This window comes from Hypanus sabinus, chromosome 13 (genome assembly GCF_030144855.1).
Source record: "Hypanus sabinus isolate sHypSab1 chromosome 13, sHypSab1.hap1, whole genome shotgun sequence".
Classification (NCBI taxonomy): domain Eukaryota; kingdom Metazoa; phylum Chordata; class Chondrichthyes; order Myliobatiformes; family Dasyatidae; genus Hypanus; species Hypanus sabinus.
The window spans coordinates 30759295-30782379 of NC_082718.1; the positions used below are offsets into that span (position 1 = coordinate 30759295).

The 23085-nt window shown below is 42.1% G+C and overlaps 1 protein-coding gene across 2 annotated transcripts in view; it reads right to left on the minus strand.

Moving 5' to 3' along the window:
* Positions 1 to 2543: 2543 nt before the first annotated feature.
* Positions 2544 to 23085, minus strand: part of elapor2b (endosome-lysosome associated apoptosis and autophagy regulator family member 2b) — a 165721-nt gene continuing 145179 nt past the window's right edge. The window contains exon 22 of one of the 2 annotated variants that reach the window (XM_059987394.1): positions 2544 to 2753. In XM_059987394.1, coding sequence (XP_059843377.1) covers positions 2559 to 2753 — 195 coding nt within the window. In that variant the 3' untranslated portion in view covers positions 2544 to 2558. Of the gene's footprint in view, positions 2754 to 4510; positions 9823 to 23085 lie in introns of those variants that run through there. The other variant, XM_059987395.1, reaches the window with a different exon arrangement.

The window sequence follows — 23085 nt, forward strand, 5'->3', positions numbered from 1 at the left end:
TAACAGCACAAGACAATGAATACGTCAATGTAAAATAAACTGAATAAAAACCTCTGACCTCTGGCATTGTGTCTGCACTCAGTTCCTGTACCCACCTTTTCTCAACAGAACATCCCTTGGCATATTGTCCTTCGTAAATCAGAGCATTGAGTATGGCAGTTAGGATGTTATATTGAAGGTGCTTAAGACGTTGGGAAGGCTGAGTTTGGAGTATTGTAAAAAGTTCTGCTAGACAGGTGTCTCACAGAGAGCTTTTGGCAGCAACTCCCATCAAAAGGACACAGGGGTGTGGGAGAAGTAAGGGAAGTTGTGTCACAGGTAGTTAGGGTTGTAAAGAGAGTTTCTGGCATGTTGGCCTTCATAAATCAAAGTACTGAATACAGGAGACAGGACATCACGTTGAATTTGTTCAAGATCCCGGTGAGGCCTGATTCAGAGCATCGTGCGCAGTTTTGGTCACCTGCCTATAGGAGCGACGCGCGCGTACAAATGAAAGAGTGCAGGGATGTTGCCAGGACTGGAGGTCCTGAGTCACAGTGGAAGGTTGAATAGGCTAGGGTTTTGCAACACAAACAGATGCTGGAGGAACTCAGCCATGGAAAAGGGCAAACTGTCAACGTTTCGGGCCGAAACCCTTCATCAGGACTGGGGAATAAAGGTTAAGACTTTATTCCCTGGAGTGCAGGAGAAACAGGAGATTTGATAGAGGTGTACAAAATTATGTGGGGTATAGATCGGATAAATGCAAGCAGGCTTTTCTACTGAGGTTGTGTGGGACTACAACTAGAGGTTATGGGTTAAGGATGAAAGGTGAAATATTTAAGGGATCTTAAACTTTATCTGCCTCCTTGTTAAATGTTCTCAATGATCCTTCCTAGAATGATGACGATACCTTCTGTTCTAACCACAAGAATATATTGAATTAATGAAATAATCCATTGCTTTAACCAAGGTGAAGAACGTTAGAGTACATGGGTTGGTTATTACAAACAGGAAAATCGGGGTTATAGTCTGGATGATTCTCTGTCATAAGTCATAGAAAAAACTGCACAAAACAGATGCAAAAAATGGTTTTTGAAATAGAAACAAATCAACACATTCCCAGAATCACAGTGGTGGCACGACAGCATAGTGGCTAGAACAACACATCACAATACAGGCAATCAGGGTTCAATTCCCGCTGCTGCCTGTAAGGAGTTTGTACATTCTCCCCGCGACCGTGTGGGTTTCCTCCAGGTGCTCCCGTTCCCTCCCATTTTACAAAGGCGTACCAGTTAGAAAGTTATCTGTAAATTGTCCCATGATTAAACTGGGGGATTGCTAGGTGGTGAGGGGCCAAGTGCCTATTCCACCCTAAAAAAGTAAACAGAATTAGATAGCAAGGAAATAATGGTGGCCAAGATCTACATGCCAGCTAGTCCCATTTGCCCATATTTAGCCCATAGTTTTCTAAACCTTTCCTATCCCTGTACCTGTCCAAGTGTCATTTAAAAGGTTGTCATTGTACCTGCCTCAGTCACTTCCTCCAGCAGCTCATTCCACACAGGTGTAAAAAATGTTTCCCGTTAAAGTTCAGAGTAAATTTATTAAAGTACATATATGCCAATATATACAAGCCTGAGATTTGTTTTCTTGTGGGCATACTAAACAAATCTATAGAATAATAACCATAACAGGATCAATGAAAGACTTGAGCGTTCAACCAGAATGCAAAAGACAATACAAAAGGAAATAATAATGATAAATAAATAAGCAGTAAATATCAAGAACATGAGATGAAAATGAAATTTCTCCCCTTTCATCTTAAACATTTGCCCTCAAGTTCTTGATTCCCCAATCCCGGGGGGGGGAGGAACCATGTGCATTCACTCTATCTGAGCCCCGGATGATTTTATACAACTCAACAAGACCAGCTCTCAGTCTTCTAACCTCCAAGGAATGAGGTCCTAGACTGTCCAACTTCTCCCTGTAACTCGGCCCCTCAAGTCCTGGCAGCAGCCTTGTCGATCTTTTCTGCACTCTTTCCAATTTGTTAACTCCATTAACTCAAGACAGAAGTATAAATAGCTCAATTTATTCCCAAGCATCTCCTCCAGTAACTGGCACTATGGAACACAGAACCTTACTCCCTGGAGAGACAACAGCAGCAAGGGCTCCCATCGTCTTCTGCTGCTAATTTTATCAACATCACATCAGAAATGACAAAAATAACAATAGCAGCCAGCAGATGAGGCAGCATGTGCTGTGAGATCAAATAAAAGTCTCAAAATGTCAGAGAAAACAGACTTACAAACACGAGCCTCTCGGCAGATAGAACAGAAATATTGTTCCAGCATTGTTCAAATCTCAGACTTCACAGCCAAAAGCGACAGAACAGTGATATTCATCTGGGCCTCTTTTCCCTGGAGTGAAGGAGGCAGGAGGATGTTTATAAAATCACGTGGCACACAGATAATGGGAATGGTCACAGTCCTTATCCCCAGGCAGGGGAGCCTAAAACTACGATGGCACGGGTTAAAGGTGAGAGGGGAAAGGTTTACAAAGATTGGCTTCCTTTGTCACATGTACTTCAAAACATCAGAACATACAGGGAAATGCATCACTTGCGTCAATGTCCAACACAGTCGAAGGATAGGCTGGGGGCAGCCCGCAAGTGTCAGTGCCAGGAAGCAGAAACTGTATTGACAAAGTGGATGGTACGTAGATGAACAAACCGCCATAGGAAGTGGTAGAGATGGGTACAATTGCAACATCTGAAAAATATTTGGACAGATACATGGACAGAATCAGAATCAGGTTTGATATCACCAAGGTATGTGGTGAAATTTGTTATGTGGCAGCAGTACATTGCCATACATAATAAAAACTGTAAATTATATACACATATATTATACACACATATTATATACTTATGCATACACACACACATATATAGAGAAGACCCTGTTAAGTTCCGCCAGACTCGAGAGATGGAGACGGCTCATCCCACCCCACAGCCCGGTTTGTGTGGATGCTGTGTAATTTGTTACCTTGTTACAAATCAGTGCCACAAAATAACAGACAGTTCACTGCATTCTATTAAAGGAATTATATTTATGAAATTTAACTTTAACTAAAGGGTTAGTAAAGAATAACAAAACGAAAAGGACTATTCTGGTTAAACAGTCGAATGTGCACAAGTTGGAGCTTATCTGGAACTTCTCTGTCATTCACGCACTGGGCCCTCAGTCACACCACCTTCCCAACATCGCTCACAATCCATCTCAACAAACGGGTCCGGATCGCACGCTACGACTGGTTCTCCCCAGTGTCTTCTCTCTTCACCTCCTGCCAAACCAAAGCCCCAAGCCCGACCTTAGAATCTCTCACCAGAGAAACACGCCCCTTAATTCAACCATCCCAATTGAAGAACATAGAGCACAATACAGGCCCTTCGGCCCACAAAGATTGCACACATTCCTCCTCACACTTATCTTCAACGGTAACCCAAACAGGCTGAAAACGGAGCAAAGTACTCTTACAGAATTGCCAAAGTGAAATACGTACAGCATAACAGTAAAAATATGAACCAGGGCATTACATTTATATATACCACACATACATATATACACACATACATTATTTTTCAAAATTAATTTAAATGTCGTACAAAAAGAAAAAGAAAGTAGTGAGGTAGTGTTCATGGGTTCAATGTCCGTTCAGAAATCAGATGACAAGTTCCTGAATCATTGTGTGTGTCTCTTGATGTACCTGTACCTCCTCCCTGCTGGTAACATCGAAAAGAGGGCATTTTCTGAATAATAGGGGCCTTAATGACGGATTCCGCCTTTTTGAGGCATCACTGCTTGAAGATGCCCTGATGCTGGAGATGCAAATGTCCTTGATGGAACTGACTGAGCTTACAAGTCCTGCAGCTTATTTCAATCCATGCAGAAGTACCCCCCCCCCCCACACACACACACACACACACACCCGATTCCTCATACCAGACAGTGAAGCAGTCAGTTAGAATGCTCTCCACCAAATACTCTCACAGGAAACCTTTAGAGGGCCGTGGGCCAAATGCAAGCATGCGGGACTAGTTCAGCTATGCCTAGCACGGACGAGGTGGGTCGAAGGGCCTAATTCCATTCTATGAATCTATGATTCTAAATGCCAAAGAGTTAAAAATAGGAGCTTCAAAAATTGCTTGATCATGTATCTGATGAAGTGATAACTCAGGCTGTGGCCTGTTCCTGCTGCAGCGAGGCGTGGCTTCATGTTCTTCGTAAAAGTAAACTATTTGCTTACTTCTATTTTTTTGCATGATTTGTTTTTTTCTCTCTCCATGCATTGGGTCTTTGATGGTTTTCTTTGTTTAATGTGTTCTTTCGGGTTTCTTTGTTTTGTAGCTGCCTGTAAGGAGACGAGCCTTAAGGTTGTATGTAGTACTCTGATAATAAATGTACTTTGAACTTTGATTCTAATAAAACCTTCTCATTTAAAAAAAACAATACAGCAGGCACAAGGATTCCCAAAATTGCTCATGTTTATTTAAGAAAGTTGCCACAAAAGACCAGCACTATTTGGTTAATGATAATTATACAACTTAGAAGAAATCAAACCTCAGACACAAGTACAAAATATATACACGTTGGACAAACTCTGGAAAATTGAAATCCACAACATATCAAGAAGTTTAATTTTTGCAGACCGCTATACCTACAGGGGCTGGACATCTAGAGATGGCTAAAATACTTTCCTTTGTGTAATAAATTAATGCAATTGGAAAGATAAAGATGTGATTCAATCTAAACCAGCAAATAGTCCCATAAATCAGAATGATGTGCTCTTACCCAGTCCTTCGGGGGTTGGTAGATTTTCCACAATATCTTTAGAGTCATGTTTCTACCAATATTGGAATAACCAATACAGAATTTAAATACAAACACAACACATTTAAATTTAAGGAAAACTCAGTCATGGTGGTAGCACCCACAAAAGCAGCGTCACCCCCCAAAGATGAATTAAACCACGGACCGGGCTCTACTGTTTCATTCATTCATTCAATAGATTCAACTGAGAACGAATCAGGGAAACTCAACAATATAATCTTTTTCCCAGTGCAGAAATGGCTAATACGAGGGGCCATAACTTTACAGTGAATGAAAGAAATTAGGGGTAGGGGATGTCAAAGGGAGATTCTTTACACAAAGAGCGGTGGGTATGTGGAATGCCCTGTCAGGGGTGGTGGTAGAGGGACATTCAAGAGACTCTTAGATAGGCACATGGACGAAGGAAAAAAGGAGGGTTCTGTGGGAGGGAAGGGGTAGATTGATCTCAGAGTAGGTTAAAGGTCAACACAACATCGCAGGCTAAAGGGCCTCTACTGTGCTGTAATGGTCTATGTTCTAGTTAACTACTTACTTCAAATTCACAGATTCCAAGATAGCATTAATACTTAAATGCCTCCAGGCAACCTCAGTCCAATAAACCATTAAAAATATCATTTTGTAGAAGTCAAAGTCAGACAAATCTTCTGATTTTAAAATGTTTGTATTTCTTCAATAAATTCTCTTCACGCTGTATTAATCAAACTTCAAGTTACCACTTAAATCTATCAGGAAATATTTTTAAAGCAACATATTTATGTTTATAAATTGGTACAGTGATGAGTAAACTTATTTAGAAATAAACACAAGGCCAAGGTAAATACATTCAGTAGGTACACCTGTACACCTGCTCGTTAAAGCAAATATCTAATCAGCCAATCAGGTGACAGAAACTCAGTGTATAAAAGCATGCAGACATGGTCAAGAGGCTCTGTCGTCTTCAGACCTAACACCAGAATGGGGAAGAAATGTGGTCTAAGCAACCTTAACTGTGAACTGATTGTTGGTGTCAGATGGGGTGGTTTGAGTATCTCAGAAACTGCTGATCTGAGATTTTCAAGTACTACATTCTCTAGAGTTTACAGAGAGTGTTGAGGAAAACAAAAAAAAAACATCCAGAGAGTGTCAGTTCTGTGGGCGAAAATGCCTTGTTAATGAGAGGGGTCAGAGGAGAATGGCCAGGCTGGTTCAAGCTGACAGGAAGGCTACAGTGACTCAAATAACCACATGTTACAACAGTGGTGTACAGAAGAGCATCTCTGAATGCATAACATGTCAAACCTTGAAGTGGATGGGCCACAACAGCAGAAGCTCACACCAGGTTCCACTCCGATACCTAATAAAGTGGCCACTGAGGCTAATTTCTCACAACGACTACACTTGACGTGATGGATGTCAGATTTTCAAATTGTTCTCTAAGTGGCAACTCAACCTCTCCCCTGTCTAATTAAGTTTGTGGGTGTGTGTTAAGTAAATTAATATTGGCACTGAAGGGCTCTCTCTGCCAGTCAGACAGAAAGCTTACATGAATCGTGCATTCAATACCTCATTCTTCACTTCCAGCTTGTGACAAACGTTACCATAGTTCTGTGCTTCCCCAAATCACACTCAACATTTCATCCAGATTATTTATTCCTGTCTCATTCTACAACTCATTGGTTTATACAGCATTATGTCAAAAATACATTCCCCTTGATGGGCCAAGAATCGTTACAGTCTAGAACCGATACACCCCAAAATTAAGTCCATTTTCAAAATTTTAATCTTCACTGCAACACTGTACCTTAAATATACAGAAATCCTCAGTATTCTTTTATCAGTAACCCACCTGTACGTTCCATATTGAAATTGTGCAAAACTATTTCACAGTTTTAAAATATCAAACCACCATTTCATTCATAATGTAAACAGATAATATTGTCAGAATTGAAGATTATCAAAATGAGCAAATAGGAATATTTTGGTCTGTCAAATTATCTCTATATAAATAAAGTAAGTTCCTTAAGAGCTAGCCACTCATATAAAGTCACGCACAAACACAAGAAAGTCTGCAGATGCTGGAAATCTGAAGCAATGCACTCAAAATGTCGAAGGAACTCAGCCGGTTAGGCAGCATCTATGAAAAAGAGTAAAGTTGACGTTTCAGGCCAAGACCCTTCTTCAGGACTGAGAAGGAAGGGGGAAGATGCAGAATAGAAAGGCAGAGGGAGGGGCAAGAGGTTAGCTGGTGGGTGAGAAAGGTCAAAGGCTGAAGAAGAAAGAATCTGACAGGAGAGTGGACAATAGGAGAAGGGGACCCGGGGGAAGTAATAGGCAGGTGAGATGAAATGAAAGATCACAGAATAGGAAAATGAAGAAGTGGTGAGGGGGGTGTTGTTCACCAGGAGAAGAAATCAATATTCATGCCATCAGATATAGTCTGTTGTGAAAGCTATGCAGTCCATCAGCAGAGGTCTACTGAAATACAGATCTAACAAATATAATTTGCCACATTCAGTTCTAAAGGAATATATTTTTCATAATAGTAGTAATGCAATCACTCAAGTCACATATGATGTTCTCCCAAGGCGGGGTCCCCAAGCTGGGGTACACGGACCCCTCGGGGTCCATGGCATAAAAAAGGTTGGGATTCATGTACCAAGGGTTTTTTTTCCCCTTTCATGGAGAACGCTTGTGCGTGCTTTTGTTTAATGTGGGGAGGCAAACAGCCACCACATGGACCTCGCCACATCAGGGTGTTTCATTCACTGAAACATTCAAGGGTCTGGTGTAGGAAATGGATTTAAAGCGCATTGTTGCCTCCCGGTGGCCATTAGTGGTATGACTATGTAAAGAAAGCCCCTAGCAAGTTCACTCATCGGGCAGCTCCCGCAGTTAAACGACATAAAGGATGATGTCTGTGTCTCACAAAATGATTTTTCCCTGTTTGCATTAATTTGCGTGGATACTTTGCTCAAAGCAGAGAAACATATCTAATGCTAAACACAAGGAACTCTGCAGATGCTGGAAATCGAAAGCAACACACACAAAATGTTGGACGAACTCAGCAGGTCAGGTAGCATCTATGGAAATGGATAAACAGTTTCAGGCTGAGACCCTTCTTTGGGATAGTTCTGCAGGAGAGTTAATGCTTATCACAGGGGCCTTTGACCAAACTGGGGGGGAGGGGTTAGAAGTATTGTTATGACACTTAAAGATTTCTAATCATGATCACAATTACAGCAGTACTCAGCATGAAAATAGTTCACTAGCTTCCAAAATTTCATATTCAGAGTCAGATACATTTATCACATGTATATCAAAACATAGTGAAATGTAGCATTTAATTTAACAACCACAGTGAGGCTTCATTTTTCTCTCTCAGATTTCTCTCAAAACTTTATGGATATTATTTTGTGCTCCTCCATAAGAATTCTAAGGAATCATTGCCAGTTATTTCACCTGCTATAACTTTTCAATAAGCCCATTTCTTAATATTATTTTTCTTTCATTGAATAGAGGGCTATGGGTAACCCTAGGTAATTCCTAAGGTAGAGACATGTTTGGCACAGCTTTGTGGACCAAAGGGCCTGTATTGTGCTGTAGGTTTTCTATGGTTCTATGAATTGAAAATGAGTAACAATATTTTGGTGTTGATGCCATCAAAATAGCTTTTTAACATTTCTGAAACATAAACAGAAAATTCAAAATACTCAAGAGGATCAGGTAGATCCATGAAGGGAGAAAGAGAGTATGATTTTTCATCAGAATTGACATTCCAGCTTGATGACTTTTCATCAAGGTCACCAACTTACGCCATTAACTTTTATTCACTTCTCAGAAACCGCCTGACCTGCTGTGCATCCTTCGGCCCGAAACATCGACGGTACCCATTCCACAGATGCTACCTGGCCTGCTGAGTTCCACCAGCAGCTTGCGTGTGTTGCTCAGATTTCCAGCATCTGCAGTTTTCCTCTCGTTTCTGCCGCATATCAAAACGTTTTCTGTTTTGGTTTCAGACTTCCTGCATCTCCAAGTCTTTTTTTTTGCTTTTCAATTTAAAATTTCATGGCACATGATCCAAATTTGTTTTAAAAATGTAAACAGGTCTCATTTGCCTTTGGTGGTGAAATTGGGGCAGGGGGGAAAAGCAGAATTGCAAAGCATAAAAACTTACTTAAAGAAAAAAAATCACTCAAATGGCAAGGGTAACTGAACGAGAAGCAGGGAGAGCACGGTTAGACAGAAACACACACCAGTCATAACTTGTAACAAACACCCAAGTTTTAAAATGAGCTACAAAACAATAGCTTTGAAAACACATAGTACCACCTTTCCAGTGCAGAGTGCTCCGTTAATAAACCATTATCTTCATTCTGGAAGGAAGGGGCTGTATATTAAAAACATACACTTGGTTCAGTGATGTAAACAATATAATTAATATTAATGAGATCGCAGTTCATTTGCTGTTCTGCACTGCATAAATATAATTAAAGACGGGGAATTTTGAACAACAGGATTTATAATTGCAGTTTTTAATTTCTTTTCAATGTGGAATATTGCAGTTAACTGCAAAAGGAGCATAAAACAGAATAACCTTGAAAATTACAGAAATCACAATGAAAAGGTAAACACAAATATCCAATTAACAATTACTAAGAATGATTGTAAGCTCTTCCTGAGATATATGTTGTCAGTTTGGCAACCAGAGGCATTGACCATGTTGGCAACTCTGGTCCAAGACCCCCTTCCATCTAGCACAATAAGGCAATCAAACAGGATCTGTCTGCAAATGGTTCTTTTGAGAGGTGTTCCAGCGACAGTAATGTTTAAGAAGTCTTGTCATCCACGTCATTTGTGCTTGACGTATGCTTCCACACGCCACTGCCGTTTCTGAAACAATCTTTAATCTTCATATATTATGAGATCTTGGGGGCTTGAGTTGAACAGACTCAAAAATATCCCCTTTATCCTTGTACAATAAAAGGGGGAGAAAAAAACAAATTATTAAGTTGAAACATTGCACCTATAAATAACAATAATTCTGCATCACTGCCTGGTATGGAGGGTCCAGTGCACAGCAATGCCCGGAGCTACCAAGGTTGTAGACTCAGATAGCTCCATCACAGGCACAACCTCCCCACTGTATGGACATCTTCACCGTGCCTCGAGAAAGCAGCATCTACCCCTAGAAATCCTCGCTGTCTGGGACATGCCCTCTTCTCATTACTACCAACAGGGAGGAGGTACGGGAGCCTGAATTCTCACACTCAACAATCTAGGAACAGCTTCTTCCCCTCGGTCACCAGATTTCTGAACAGTCCACAAACCCAAGAACACTACTTCACTATTGCTTTATTTTACACTATTTTGCACTTTATAGTCATTTTCTGTCTTTGCACTACACTGCTGCCACAAATCAACCAATTTCAGGTCAAATAACCCAGTGATAATTAATCTGATTCTGACTGGCCAGCTGTTGGAGAAGATGAATGCATTTCTCAGCATTTCAAAATCACAGTATTACATTTTCAGATTTAACAAAATCAAACTCAAGTTTAGTGTCATCTGCACAAGTCCATGATTTAAAAAGTGCAATCACAGGCACAGTACATTGGATACACAACATTCACAAAAATCCATAAATAATATAAATTTTTTACAAGGAAACGCAATTAGAACAAGAAAAAAAGACACAACTTTATTGCAAAGTTATCAAAGTAAACACAGTGTGCTAAATGGTAGCGATTAGGCTTTTCCAGTGTGGTGCTGCCCTCCAGTGTTCGCTCATCAGAAGACAAGATCATAGACAATAGGCGCAGAAGTAGACCATTCGGCCCTTCGAGCCTGCACCGCCATTCTGAGATCATGGCTGATCATCTACTATCAATACCCGGTTCCTGCCTTCTCCCCATATCCCATGATTCCCCTATCCATAAGATACCTATCTAGTTCCTTCTTGAAAGCATCCAGAGAATTGGCCTCCACTGCCTTCCGAGGCAGTGCATTCCAGACCCCCACAACTCTCTGGGAGAAGAAGTTTTTCCTTAACTCTGTCCTAAATGACCTACCCCTTTTTCTCAAACCATGCCCTCTGGTACTGGACTCTCCCAGCATCTGGAACGTATTTCCTGCCTCTATCTTGTCCAATCCTTTAATAATCTTATATGTTGCAATCAGATCCCCTCTCAATCTCCTTAATTCCAGCGTGTACAAGCCCAATCTCTCTAACCTCTCTGCATAAGACAGTCCGGACATCCCAGGAATTAACCTCGTGAATCTACGCTGCACTTCCTCTATAGCCAGGATGTTCTTCCTTAACCCTGGAGACCAAAACTGTACACAATACTCCAGGTGTGGTCTCACCAGGGCCCTGTACAAATGCAAAAGGATTTCCTTGCTCTTATACTCAATTCCCTTTGTAATAAAGGCCAACATTCCATTAGCCTTCTTCACTGCCTGCTGCACTTGCTCATTCACCTTCAGTGACTGATGAACAAGGACTCTTAGATTCCTTTGTATTTCTCCCTTACCTAACTCTATACCGTTCAGATAATAATCTGCCTTCCTGTTCTTACTCCCAAAGTGGATAACCTCACACTTATTCACATTAAACATCATCTGCCAAGTATCTGCCCACTCACTCAGCCTATCCAAGTCACCCTGAATTCTCCTAACATCCTCATCACATGTCACACTGCCACCCAGCTTAGTATCATCAGCAAATTTGTTGATGTTATTCTCAATGCCTTCATCTAAATCATTGATGTAAATCATAAACCGAGCCCTGTGGCACCCCACTAGTCACCACCTGCCATTCCGAGAAACACCCATTCACCGTTACCCTTTGCTTTCTATCTGCCAACCAGTTTTCTATCCATGTCAATATCTTCCTCCCAATGCCACGAGCTCTGATTTTACCCACCAATCTCCTTTGTGGGACCTTATCAAATGCCTTCTGAAAATCGAGGTACACTACATCCACTGGATCTCCCTTGTCTAACTTCCCGGTTGCATCCTCGAAAAACTCCAATAGATTAGTCAAGCATGATTTGCCCTTGGTAAATCCATGCTGGCTCGGCCCAATCCTATCGCTGCTATCTAGATATGCCACTATTCAATCTTTAATAATGGACTCTAGCATCTTCCCCACTACTGATGTTAGGCTGACAGGACAATAGTTCTCTGTTTTCTCCCTCCCTCCTTTCTTAAAAAGTGGGATAACATTAGCCATTCTCCAATCCTGAGGAACTGATCCTGAATCTAAGGAACATTGGAAAATGATTACCAATGCATCCGCGATTTCCAGGGCCACCTCCTTTAGTACCCTAGGATGCAGACCATCTGGACCTGGGGATTTGTCAGCCTTCAGTCCCATCAGTCTTCTCATCACCGTTTCCTTCCTAATGTCAATCTCTTTCATTTCCTCTGTTACCCTTTGTCTTTGGCCCATCCATACATCTGGGAGATTGCTTGTCTCTTCCCTAGTGAAGACAGATCTAAAGTACTTATTAAATTCTTCTGCCATTTCTCTGTTTCCCATAACAATTTCACCCAATTCATTCTTCAAGGGCCCAACATTGTTCTTAACTATCTTCTTTCTCTTCACATACCTAAAAAAGCTTTTGCTATCCTCCTTTATATTCCTGGTTAGCGCGTTCGTACCTCATTTTTTCTCCCCGTATTGCCTTTTTAGTTAAGTTCTGTTGTTCCTTAAAAATTTCCCAATCATCTGTCCTCCCACTGACCTTAGCTCTGTCATACTTCCTTTTTTTTTAATGCTATGCAATCTCTGATTTCCTTTGTCAACCACTGTGGCCCCTTTCCCCTTCTTTAAATCCTTCCTTCTCTGGGGGATGAACTGATTTTGCACCTTGTGCATTATTCCTAAGAATACCTGCCATTGCTGTTCCACTGTCTTTTCTGCTAGAATATCCGTCCAGTTAACTTTGGCCAGCTCCTTCCTCATGGCTCCATAGTCTCCCCTGTTCAACTGCAACACTGACACCTCCGATCTGCCCTTATCCTTCTCAAATTGCAGATAAAAACTTATCATATTATGGTCACTACCTCCTAATGGCTACTTTACTTCAAGATCGCTTATCAAATCCTGTTCATTACATAACACTAAATCCAGAATAGCATTGTCCCTGGTCGGCTCTCGTACAAGTTGTTCCAAGAATGCATCCCGTAGGCACTCTACAAACTCTCTATCCTGGGGCCCAGCACCAATCTGATTCTCCCAGTTCACCTGCATGTTGAAATCCCCCATAACTACTGCGTCATTACCTTTGCCACATGCCAATGTTAACTCCCTATCCAACTTGCACCCAATATCCATGCTACTGTTTGGTGGCCTGTAGACAACACCCATTAGGGTCTTTTTGCCCTTACTGTTCCTCAGTTCTATCCACACAGACTCTACCTCTCCTGATCCTATGTCCCCTCTTGCAAAGGACTGAATCTCCTTCCTCACCAACAGGGCCACCCCACCCCCTCTGCCCACATTTCTGTCCCTACGATAGCACATATACCCTTGTACATTCATTACCCAGGTCTGATCTCCCTGCAGCCATGTCTCCGTTATCCCAACAACATCATAGTTACCCATTCGCACCTGGGCTTCAAGCTCATCCGCCTTATTTCTGACACTTCGTGCATTCAGATATAGAATTTTTAGCCCATTTCTCCTCTCTCTGTGTAAATCGCTGCGTATTGAGCTTAACCCAGCTCCCGAACTCCCATCGGGCTATACGCCCCTTGAATTTTGTTGTCCTTCCTAAATTTACTTATTCTTTCTGCACATTTAACTCCATATTCCGTCAGACCATCTCTCTGTACATGTGTCCTCCTTATCACTTGTTCCGCCTCACCTTTCTCTACTACACACTTAATATTCCAGAACCGTGTAGTCCCCACTTGTTCTTTATTCATCATCTCGCTATCCTCTCTCGCATTCTGGATCCCTGCCCCCTGCAAATTTAGCTTAAACCCCCTCCCCAAGAAGCACTAGCGAACTTTCCTGCAAGAACATTAGTACTGCTCTAGTTCAGGTGTAAACCGTCCCATTGGAACAGATCCCACCTTCCCTGGAACAAAGCCCAATTATCTAAAAACCTGAAGCCCTCCCTCCTGCACCATCCTCTCAGCCACGTATTAATCTGTATAATCCTTCTGTTCCTTGCCTCACTCGCACGTGGCACAGGTAGCAATCCTGAGATTGTTACCCTGGAGGTCCTGCCCTTCAGCTTTGCACCTAACTCCCTGAACTCACTACGCAGGACCCCCTCACTCATCCTACCCACGTCATTGGTCCCTACATGGACCACAACATCTGGGTTCTTGCCCTCCCTCTCAAGAATAACCTGCACCCGATCTGAGATGTCTCGGACCCCAGCACCAGGGAGGCAACATACCATCCGAGACTCCCGATCTTCCCCACAAAATCTCCTATCCGCCCCCCCCCCCCCCCCGACTATAGAATCCCCTATCACTACCGCTCTCTTCTCTTCCCTCCTCCCCTTCCTAGTTGAGGGTCCAACCTCAGTGCCAGAGACAGGACCACTGCAACTTGTCCCTGGTAGGTCATCCCCACCAACAGTATCCAAAACAGTATACTTATTGTTGATGGGAACGGCCACAGGGGTATTGTGTATGAGGACAATACACAAGATGTAAGATGTATTGTGTATGAGGACAATACACAAGATGTAAGATGTATTGTGTGTGAGGACAGTACACAAGATGTAAGATGTATTGTGTGTGAGGACAATACACAAGATGTAAGATGTATTGTGTGTGAGGACAATACACAAGATGTAAGATGTATTGTGTGTGAGGACAATACACAAGATGTAAGATGTATTGTGTGTGAGGACAATACACAAGATGTAAGATGTATTGTGTGTGAGGACAGTACACAAGATGTAAGATGTATTGTGTGTGAGGACAATACACAAGATGTAAGATGTATTGTGTGTGAGGACAATACACAAGATGTAAGATGTATTGTGTGTGAGGACAGTACACAAGATGTAAGATGTATTGTGTGTGAGGACAATACACAAGATGTAAGATGTGTTGTGTGTGAGGACAATACACAAAATGTAAGATGTATTGTGTGTGAGGACAGTACACAAGATGTAAGATGTATTGTGTGTGAGGACAATACACAAGATGTAAGATGTATTGTGTGTGAGGACAATACACAAGATGTAAGATGTATTGTGTGTGAGGACAGTACACAAGATGTAAGATGTATTGTGTGTGAGGACAGTACACAAGATGTAAGATGTATTGTGTGTGAGGACAGTACACAAGATGTAAGATGTATTGTGTGTGAGGACAATACACAAGATGTAAGATGTATTGTGTGTGAGGACAATACACAAGATGTAAGATGTATTGTGTGTGAGGACAATACACAAGATGTAAGATGTATTGTGTGTGAGGACAGTACACAAGATGTAAGATGTATTGTGTGTGAGGACAATACACAAGATGTAAGATGTATTGTGTGTGAGGACTACTGCAACATCCATGGGCTCAGGGACTTGGACTGTATTTTACTTGTGCTGTGTATGACTGCTGGTACTGTGTTTTGCACCTTGACCCTGGAGTATCACTGTTTTGTTTATCTATATTCATGGGTATTCATGTTTGGTTGAACGACAATTAAACTTGAACTTGAACGTTCCATTTGGTTCGAGAACCAAATGGCTGAAGGGAAGTAGCTGTCCTTGAACCTGGTGCTTATACCTGTGAGCAATTATTTTGAATAGCGAGAATGAGAAGATCTGTGTTGGATATCAGCACAAATTACACTTAGAAGGTGGCAAGTTTACAACTTTAAAATTCTGAAGTTCCCAACAGGTTACTTTCTACTAGAGTCATAGAAAAGTACAGCACAGAAACAGGCCCTTTGGCCCATCTAATCAGTGTCAAGCCATTTAAAATGCCCACTCCCATTGACCTGCACTAGGACCAGAGCCCTCCGTATCCCTACCCTTCATGTCTCTATCCAAACTTCACTTAAACATTGAAATCAAGCTTGCATGCAGCACCTGGCACTGGCAGTGTGCCCACACTCAAACAACCCTCTGAATGAAGAAGTTTCTGCTCATGTTCCTCTTAAACCCATCTTTCACCCTTAACCCATGACCTCTAGTAGTAGTCTATCACCCAACCTGAGAGGAAAAAGCCTGCTTACATTTACTCTACCTATACCCCTCATAATTTTGTATATGTCTTTCAAATCTTCTACATTCCAAGGAGTAAAGTCCTAATATTTAATCTTCCCATGTAACTCAGCAAAGATAATCTTTTTCTGTACTCTTTCAACTTTATTTACATATTTCCTGTAGGTAGGTGACCAAAACTGCACACAATACTCCAAATCAGGCCTCATCAACGTCCTATACAACTTCAACATGATGTCTCGTCTTCTGTACTCAATACATTGATTTATGAATGACAGTGTAGCAAAAGCTTTCTTTATGACCTTATCAACCGGTGTTGTCACTTTCAATGAATTATGGACCTGTATTCCCAGATCCCTTTGTTCTACCACACTCCTCAGCGCCCTACTGTTCACCGTGTAAGACCTACCCTGGTTGGCCCTACCAAAAAGCAACATCTTGAATTTGTCTGCATTAATTTCCATCTGCCATTTCTCAGCCCATTTTTCTAGCTGATCTGGATCCTACCACAACCTTTGATAGGCTTCCTCTCTGTTCACTTGGTGTCATCCAGACAGTTGCTGATTCAGATAACTATATTGTCATCTGGGTCACTGATATAGGTGACAAACAACAACGGACCCAGCACCAGTCCGTGCGGACCTCCACTAGTTGCGGGCCTCCAGTCAGAGAGGCAACCATCTACTACCACAAAGCCAATGTCTAATCCAATTTACTACCTCACCTTCAATGGCAAGTGACTGAATCTGTTTGATCAACCTCCAATGCAGGATCTAGCCAAATACTTTGCTGAAGTCCACATAGCCACATCCACTGCCTTGCCTTCATCAGCTTTCCTGGTAAACTCTATAAGATTGTTTAGACATGACCTACCGCGCACAGAGCTATCCTGATTATCCTTAATCAGTCCAGGTCTATCTAAATACCCATCTCTCCAGTCCCTCAGAACATTTTCCAATAACTTCCCTCCTGCTGATGTCAGACTCACCAGCCTATAATTTCCTGGTTTATTCTGAGAGCCTTTTTCAAACAGTGGAACAACATTGACTGTCCTCCAATCCTCTGGTACCTCCCCTGTCACTAAAGATGATTTAAGTAACTCTGCCAGGGCCTCAGCAATTTCTGCGCAACTCCCACAGGGTCCAAGGGAACACCTTGTCAGGCCCTGGGAGTTTATCTACCCTAATTTGCCTCAAGACAGCAAACACCTCTCCTCTATAACCTGTATAGAGTCTGTGAAGTTGACGCCATTTTGCCTTGCTTCTATAGACTCTGTGTCTGCCTCCCAAGTAAATACAAATGTAAAACATCTCCCCAACTCCTTTGGCTCCAAGCATGGACTAACATTCTGATCTACCAGAGGACCAATTTTGTTCCTTGCAATCCTTTTGCTCTTAACATATCTGTAGAATCCCTTGGGATTCTCCTTCACCTTGTCTGCTAGGGCAACTTCATGCTTCCTTTAGCCTTCCTGATTTCTTTCCTGAGTATTCTCTTGCAATTCTTGTACTCCATAAGCACCTCATTTGTTCCTAATACCTGTATCTGCAATACACCTTTTTTTCTTAAACAGGGCCTCAATATCTCTTGATATCTTTAAGAGATATATTAATACCTGTTATCTTTACCTTTTATTCTGACAGGCGCATACAGACTTCATATTCTCGAAATTTCACTTTTGAAGGCCTCTCAGTTGTAAAGTGTACCTTTGCCAGGAACAGTCTGTCCTAATCCATATTTGCCAGATCCTTTCTGATACCGTCAAAATTGGCCTTTCTCCAATTTAGAATCACGGACTAGCCCTGGTTTTTTTTTTGCATACATACATTGAAACTAAAGGCATTGATGCAAAGTATCCTCTTACACAAACGGAACCCCAGAGTATTAAGCTGCCAGTCCTGGCCCTCCTGCAACCAAGTCTCACTAACAGCTACAGTATCATAATTCCAGGTGTTGATCCATGCCCTGAGCTCATCTGCCTTTCCTAGGATACTTCTTGCATTGAAATATATGCAGCTCAGGACACTAGTTGAACCATGCTCAACGTTTTGATTCCTGACTTTGTCTGAGGTCGTAACAACCTCTGTCTCCACAGCCTCCCCATTACCCCCAAGAGCTGTTCTATTACTCTGGTTCCCGTCTCCCTGCAAGCACCACCGTGCAGCACTAGCAAACCTTCCTGCTAGAATATTAATGCCCTTCTATTTCGGATGCAAACCATCCCTTCTGTAAAAGGCCCAACTTCCCCGGAAGAGAGCCCAATGATCCAACAAATCTATCGTCCTCCCTCCTACACCAATTCCTTAACCATGTGTTAAACTGCATAATCTTCCTATTTCTGGCCTCACTAGCACTTGGCATAGGTAGTAGCAATCCTGAGATCACATCCCTGGAAGTCCTGCCCTTTAACTTAGCACCTACAGTTGAAGTCAGAAGTTTACATACACCTTAGCCAAACACATTTAAATTCCGTTTTTCACAATTCCTGACATTTAATCCTAGAAAACATTCCCTGTCTTAGGTCAGTCAGGATCACTACTTTATTTTAAGAATATGAAATGTCAGAATAATAGTAGAGAGAATGATTTATTTCAGCTTTTATTTCTTTCATCACTTTCCCAGTGGGTCAGAAGTTTACATACACTTTGTTAGTATTTGGTAGCATTGCCTTTAAATTGTTCAACTTGGGTCAAATGTTTTGGGTAGCCTTCCACAAGCTTCTCACAGTAAGTTGCTGAAATTTTGTTCCATTCCTCCAGACAGAACTGGTGTAACTGAGTCAGGTCTGTAGGCCTCCTTGCTTGCACACGCTTTTTCAGTTCTGCCCACAAATTTTCTGACATTTCACATTCTTAAAATAGTGATCCTAACCGACCTAAGACAGGGAATGTTTTCTAGGATTAAATGTCAGGAATTGTGAAAAATTGAGTTTAAATGTATTTGGCCAAGGTGTATGTAAACTTCTGACTTCAACCGTATCTCCCTAAACTCCCTTTGCTGAACCTCATCACTCGACCTATCCATTACCTCATGGACCACAACCTCTGGCTGTTCACCCTCCCACCTCAGAATGCTGAGGACCTGACCCCAATCCCAGATCCTGGTACCCAGAAGGCAACAAATATCTGGGAATTTCATTCTCGTCCACAGAACCTCCCATCCAATCCCCTTTCTAATGAATCCCCTATCATCATAGCTTGCCTTTTCTCACCCCTCTTCTTCCCTTCTGAGTCAAAGAGACAGACAGTGCAGAGACCTGACTGCTGTGACTTTCCTCTGCTAGGTCACCCCAACAGTATCCAAAGTGATGTATCTATTGTTGAGGGGGATGGCCACAGGGGTATTCTGCACTGGCTGTTTTACCCCTTTCTCCTTCCTGACTGTCACCCAGTTTGCTGTGTCCTGCATCTTGGGTGTAACGACCTCTCTATATGTCCTATCTATCAACTCTTCGGCCTCCCAAATGATCTGGAGTTATCCAGTTCCAGCTCCAAATCCTTAATGCGGATTGTTAGAAGCTGCAGCTGGATGCACTTCCTGCAGTTGTAGTCATCAGAAACAATGAAGGTCTCCCTGCCTTCCCACATCCTACAAGCAGAGCATTCCACTATCCTGCCTGGCACCTCTACTGTTCTAAATGAGCAACTATAAAAGAGGTAAAACTATAAACTATGGGGGAGAAAAATAACTCTGCCTAGAGCACTTTTTTTTTGTCTTTGCTGGCTAAGCATCTCCTTGCTGAAGCCTCAAAATCTCCACTCTAACTCTGACCCCTCCATTGATGACCGCTCTGCTTGCCCCTATCTTAACTTAATTTTTTCTTGTCGAAGAATCCCAAACGCTAATTGGGCGTTGCTTCAATCTCCAAAACTGCCACAAGTCGCTGGCTTTTCTAAATCAGTGAACCGGAGTAAACTGCGTCTTCTCAAGCTTCCGATCTCTCTGATCGGGCACTGCTTAAAGCAGTACTTTGCTCCAAGTAAGCCAAGACAATACTACACTAACCAGTATCACATTGTGTTACAGATTTTCACAATGTTCAGTTCCTGCATTGTATTTACATGTTTATGTTCCAAACAGTAAAATATATTTACCATATTTTAACCACAAGTTAGCTAAGAACAATCAGAATACTTGAGCCAATAAAATGTTACAGGTTCAATAAAGAAATCTTTGCATAAAATCTCTGTATAAAACTTTGGTTAGACCAGTTTTATATTCAGTCTAGCCACCACATTACAGGAAGGATGTGAAAACTTTGGAGAAAGATCGCACTAGGCTACTGCCTGGATTAGGACAGTTTAGCTATAAGGAAGTATTGGACAGACTAGGACTGTTTTCTGTGGAGTGTTAGTAGCTGAGGGGAGAACTGATAGAAGGTTAGAGAACTGATAGAATTGATATATTATGAAAGACATAGATAGGGTAGGCAGTCAGTTTTTTTCCAGAGTAGAAATGTTAAATAATTGAGGACTAGCCTATAAAATGAAAGGGGGAAAGTTTATGAGGTAAAGTTTTTATTTCACACAGAGAATTTCAGTTTCCTTGGGGGTTTTCTCCAGGTATTCCAGTTTCCTCCCACACCCAAAAACAATCCAGTTGGTATTTTAATTGGTCATTATAAATTGTCCCATGACTGTCCGGCTAAACACAGCTCCAACGTGATACTCAAGTTTGCTGATGACACTGTTGTTGTGCAGAAGAATCAAAGGTGGTGATGAATCAGCTTATAGGAGGGAGATTGAAAATTTGGTGGAGGGATGTCTTAACAACAACTGCTCACTCAATGTGAGCAAGACCGAGGAACTGATTGTAGACTTCAGGAGAGGGGAACCAAAGGTCCAAAGGTCCATGAGCCAGTCCTCATTGGAGGATTAGAGGTGGAGAGAGTTAGCAACTTTAAATTCCTGGGTGTTACGATTTCAGAAAACCTGAACTGGACCCAGTACATAAGTGCAACTGCAAAGAAAGCACAACACTTCTACTTCCTTGGGAGTCTGCAGCAATTCAGCAAGACATCTAAGACATTGACAAATTCTATAGATGTGTAGTGGAGAGTATATTCACTGGCAGCATCACAGCCTGGTATGGAAACACCAATGCCTTTAAACAGAAAATCCTGTAAAAGGCTCTGCCCAATACATCACGAGTAAAGCCTTCCCAACCGTTGAGCACATCTAGATGAAATGCTGTCGTAGGAAAGCAGCTTCCATCATCAAAGATCCCCCACCCCACCCCACCCACCCACCCAGGACATGCTCTCTTCTCGCTGCTGCCATCAGGGAGAAGGTACAAGAGCCTCAGGACTCACACTCAGGAACAGTTATCACCCCTCAACTATCAGGCTCTTGAAAAAAAGGGAGATAACTTCACTCAAACTCACTTGCCCCATCATTGAAATGTTCCCACAACCAATGATCTCACCTTAAAGACTCTTTATCTCATGTTCTCCTTATTTGCTGCTGTTTAGTTATATTTGCACTTGCACAGTTTGTTGTCTTCTGCACTCTGGCTGATCTTTCATTGATCCCGGTATAGTTACTATTCTATAGATTTGCTGGGTATGCCCACAGGAAAATGAATCTCAGGGTTGTTTATGGTGACTTTGACAATAAACTTTACTTTGAACTTTGTACTTTGGCTAGCCTAGGGTTAAACTGGTGGGGAGCTTGGTGGTGTGGTTCAAAGGACCAGTCCACACATAAAATAAAATACTGAATGCCTGGAGTGGGCTGCCGGGGGAAGGGGTGGAATTAGATATGATCATGCAGTTTGAACAGACATGGACAGATGGGAATGAAGGGATACAGAACATGTGCAGTCAAATAGGTTTAGTTTAGTTTGGCACCATGATCAGTACAGGCAGTGTGGGCCGAAGGGCCTGTTCCTGTGCTCTACAGATGCTCCATGTTCATCCAATAACTCATTGATATTTACCAACTAGGAACATCAAGCACATCTAAAACAAGGTCAGGCCCTTTTAACCCTTTCACTCTGTGTAAAATACCCTTATACGGGGAGTCAAACTTATGCAATAGCACCAAACACACAATAATACACAGAGCAGGGCTTCCCAACCTGGGTCCACAGACCGCTCGCTTAATAGTATTGGTCCGTGGCATAAAATGTCTGGGAATCCCTGCCCCTGAGTGCAGAGAATGGAGGGGAGATTTGATTGAGATATACAAAGTTATGAAGGGTATAGATGGAGTAAATTCAAGCAAGCTTTTTCCACTGAGGTTTGGTGAGACTACAACAAGAGGTCATGTGTTAAGGATGAAAGGCAAAATGCTTAAGGGGATCATGAGAAGGAGCCTCTTTACTCAGAGGGTGGCCGGAGTGTGGAACGAGCTGTCAGCGGAAGTGGTGGACGTGGGTTTGATTTCAACATTTAAGAGAAATTTGGATAGGAACATGGATGGGAGGGATATGGAGGACTATAGTCCGGGTGCAGTTGGTTGGGACTAAGTGGATTAGCAGTTCAGCATGGACTAGATTGGCCAAAGGGCCTGCTTCTGTGTAGTAGTGTCTATGACTATGTAAACAGTTCGAATGAACGTACCCTGTCTCTGAAATCCATTCCTGAAAAGTCAGTGGAATGAATTTCAGAGGAAAATTCTCGACAAAGATGGGCAGAGACAAGGATTCATTTTTTTCCCTTCAACTCTTTACCTCTTCCACCTATCCAACTTGAGCCTCTTACTTCACTCACCTTCCCCTCACCTGGTCACACCTATCACCTGTCAGCTTGTACTCCCTCCTCTCCCCTCACAGTCTCATTCTGGCTTCTGCCCCCTTCCTTTCCAGTCCTGAAACATTGACTGCTTGTTTCCCTCCACAGATGCTGCCTGACCTGCTGAATTTTCCAAGCTTTTTTATGTGTTGTACTCAAGTTCTAAGCATCACTGTGATTGCTTAACATCTTAGGTGTAGTTATTTGGGGTCTAATTTCAAAACGTGTAAAGCATCTATTAACATTACACCTAGATTTTAAGATTTGACTGTTGGGTGTTGAGCAGGTGTGACAAAAGGCAGGA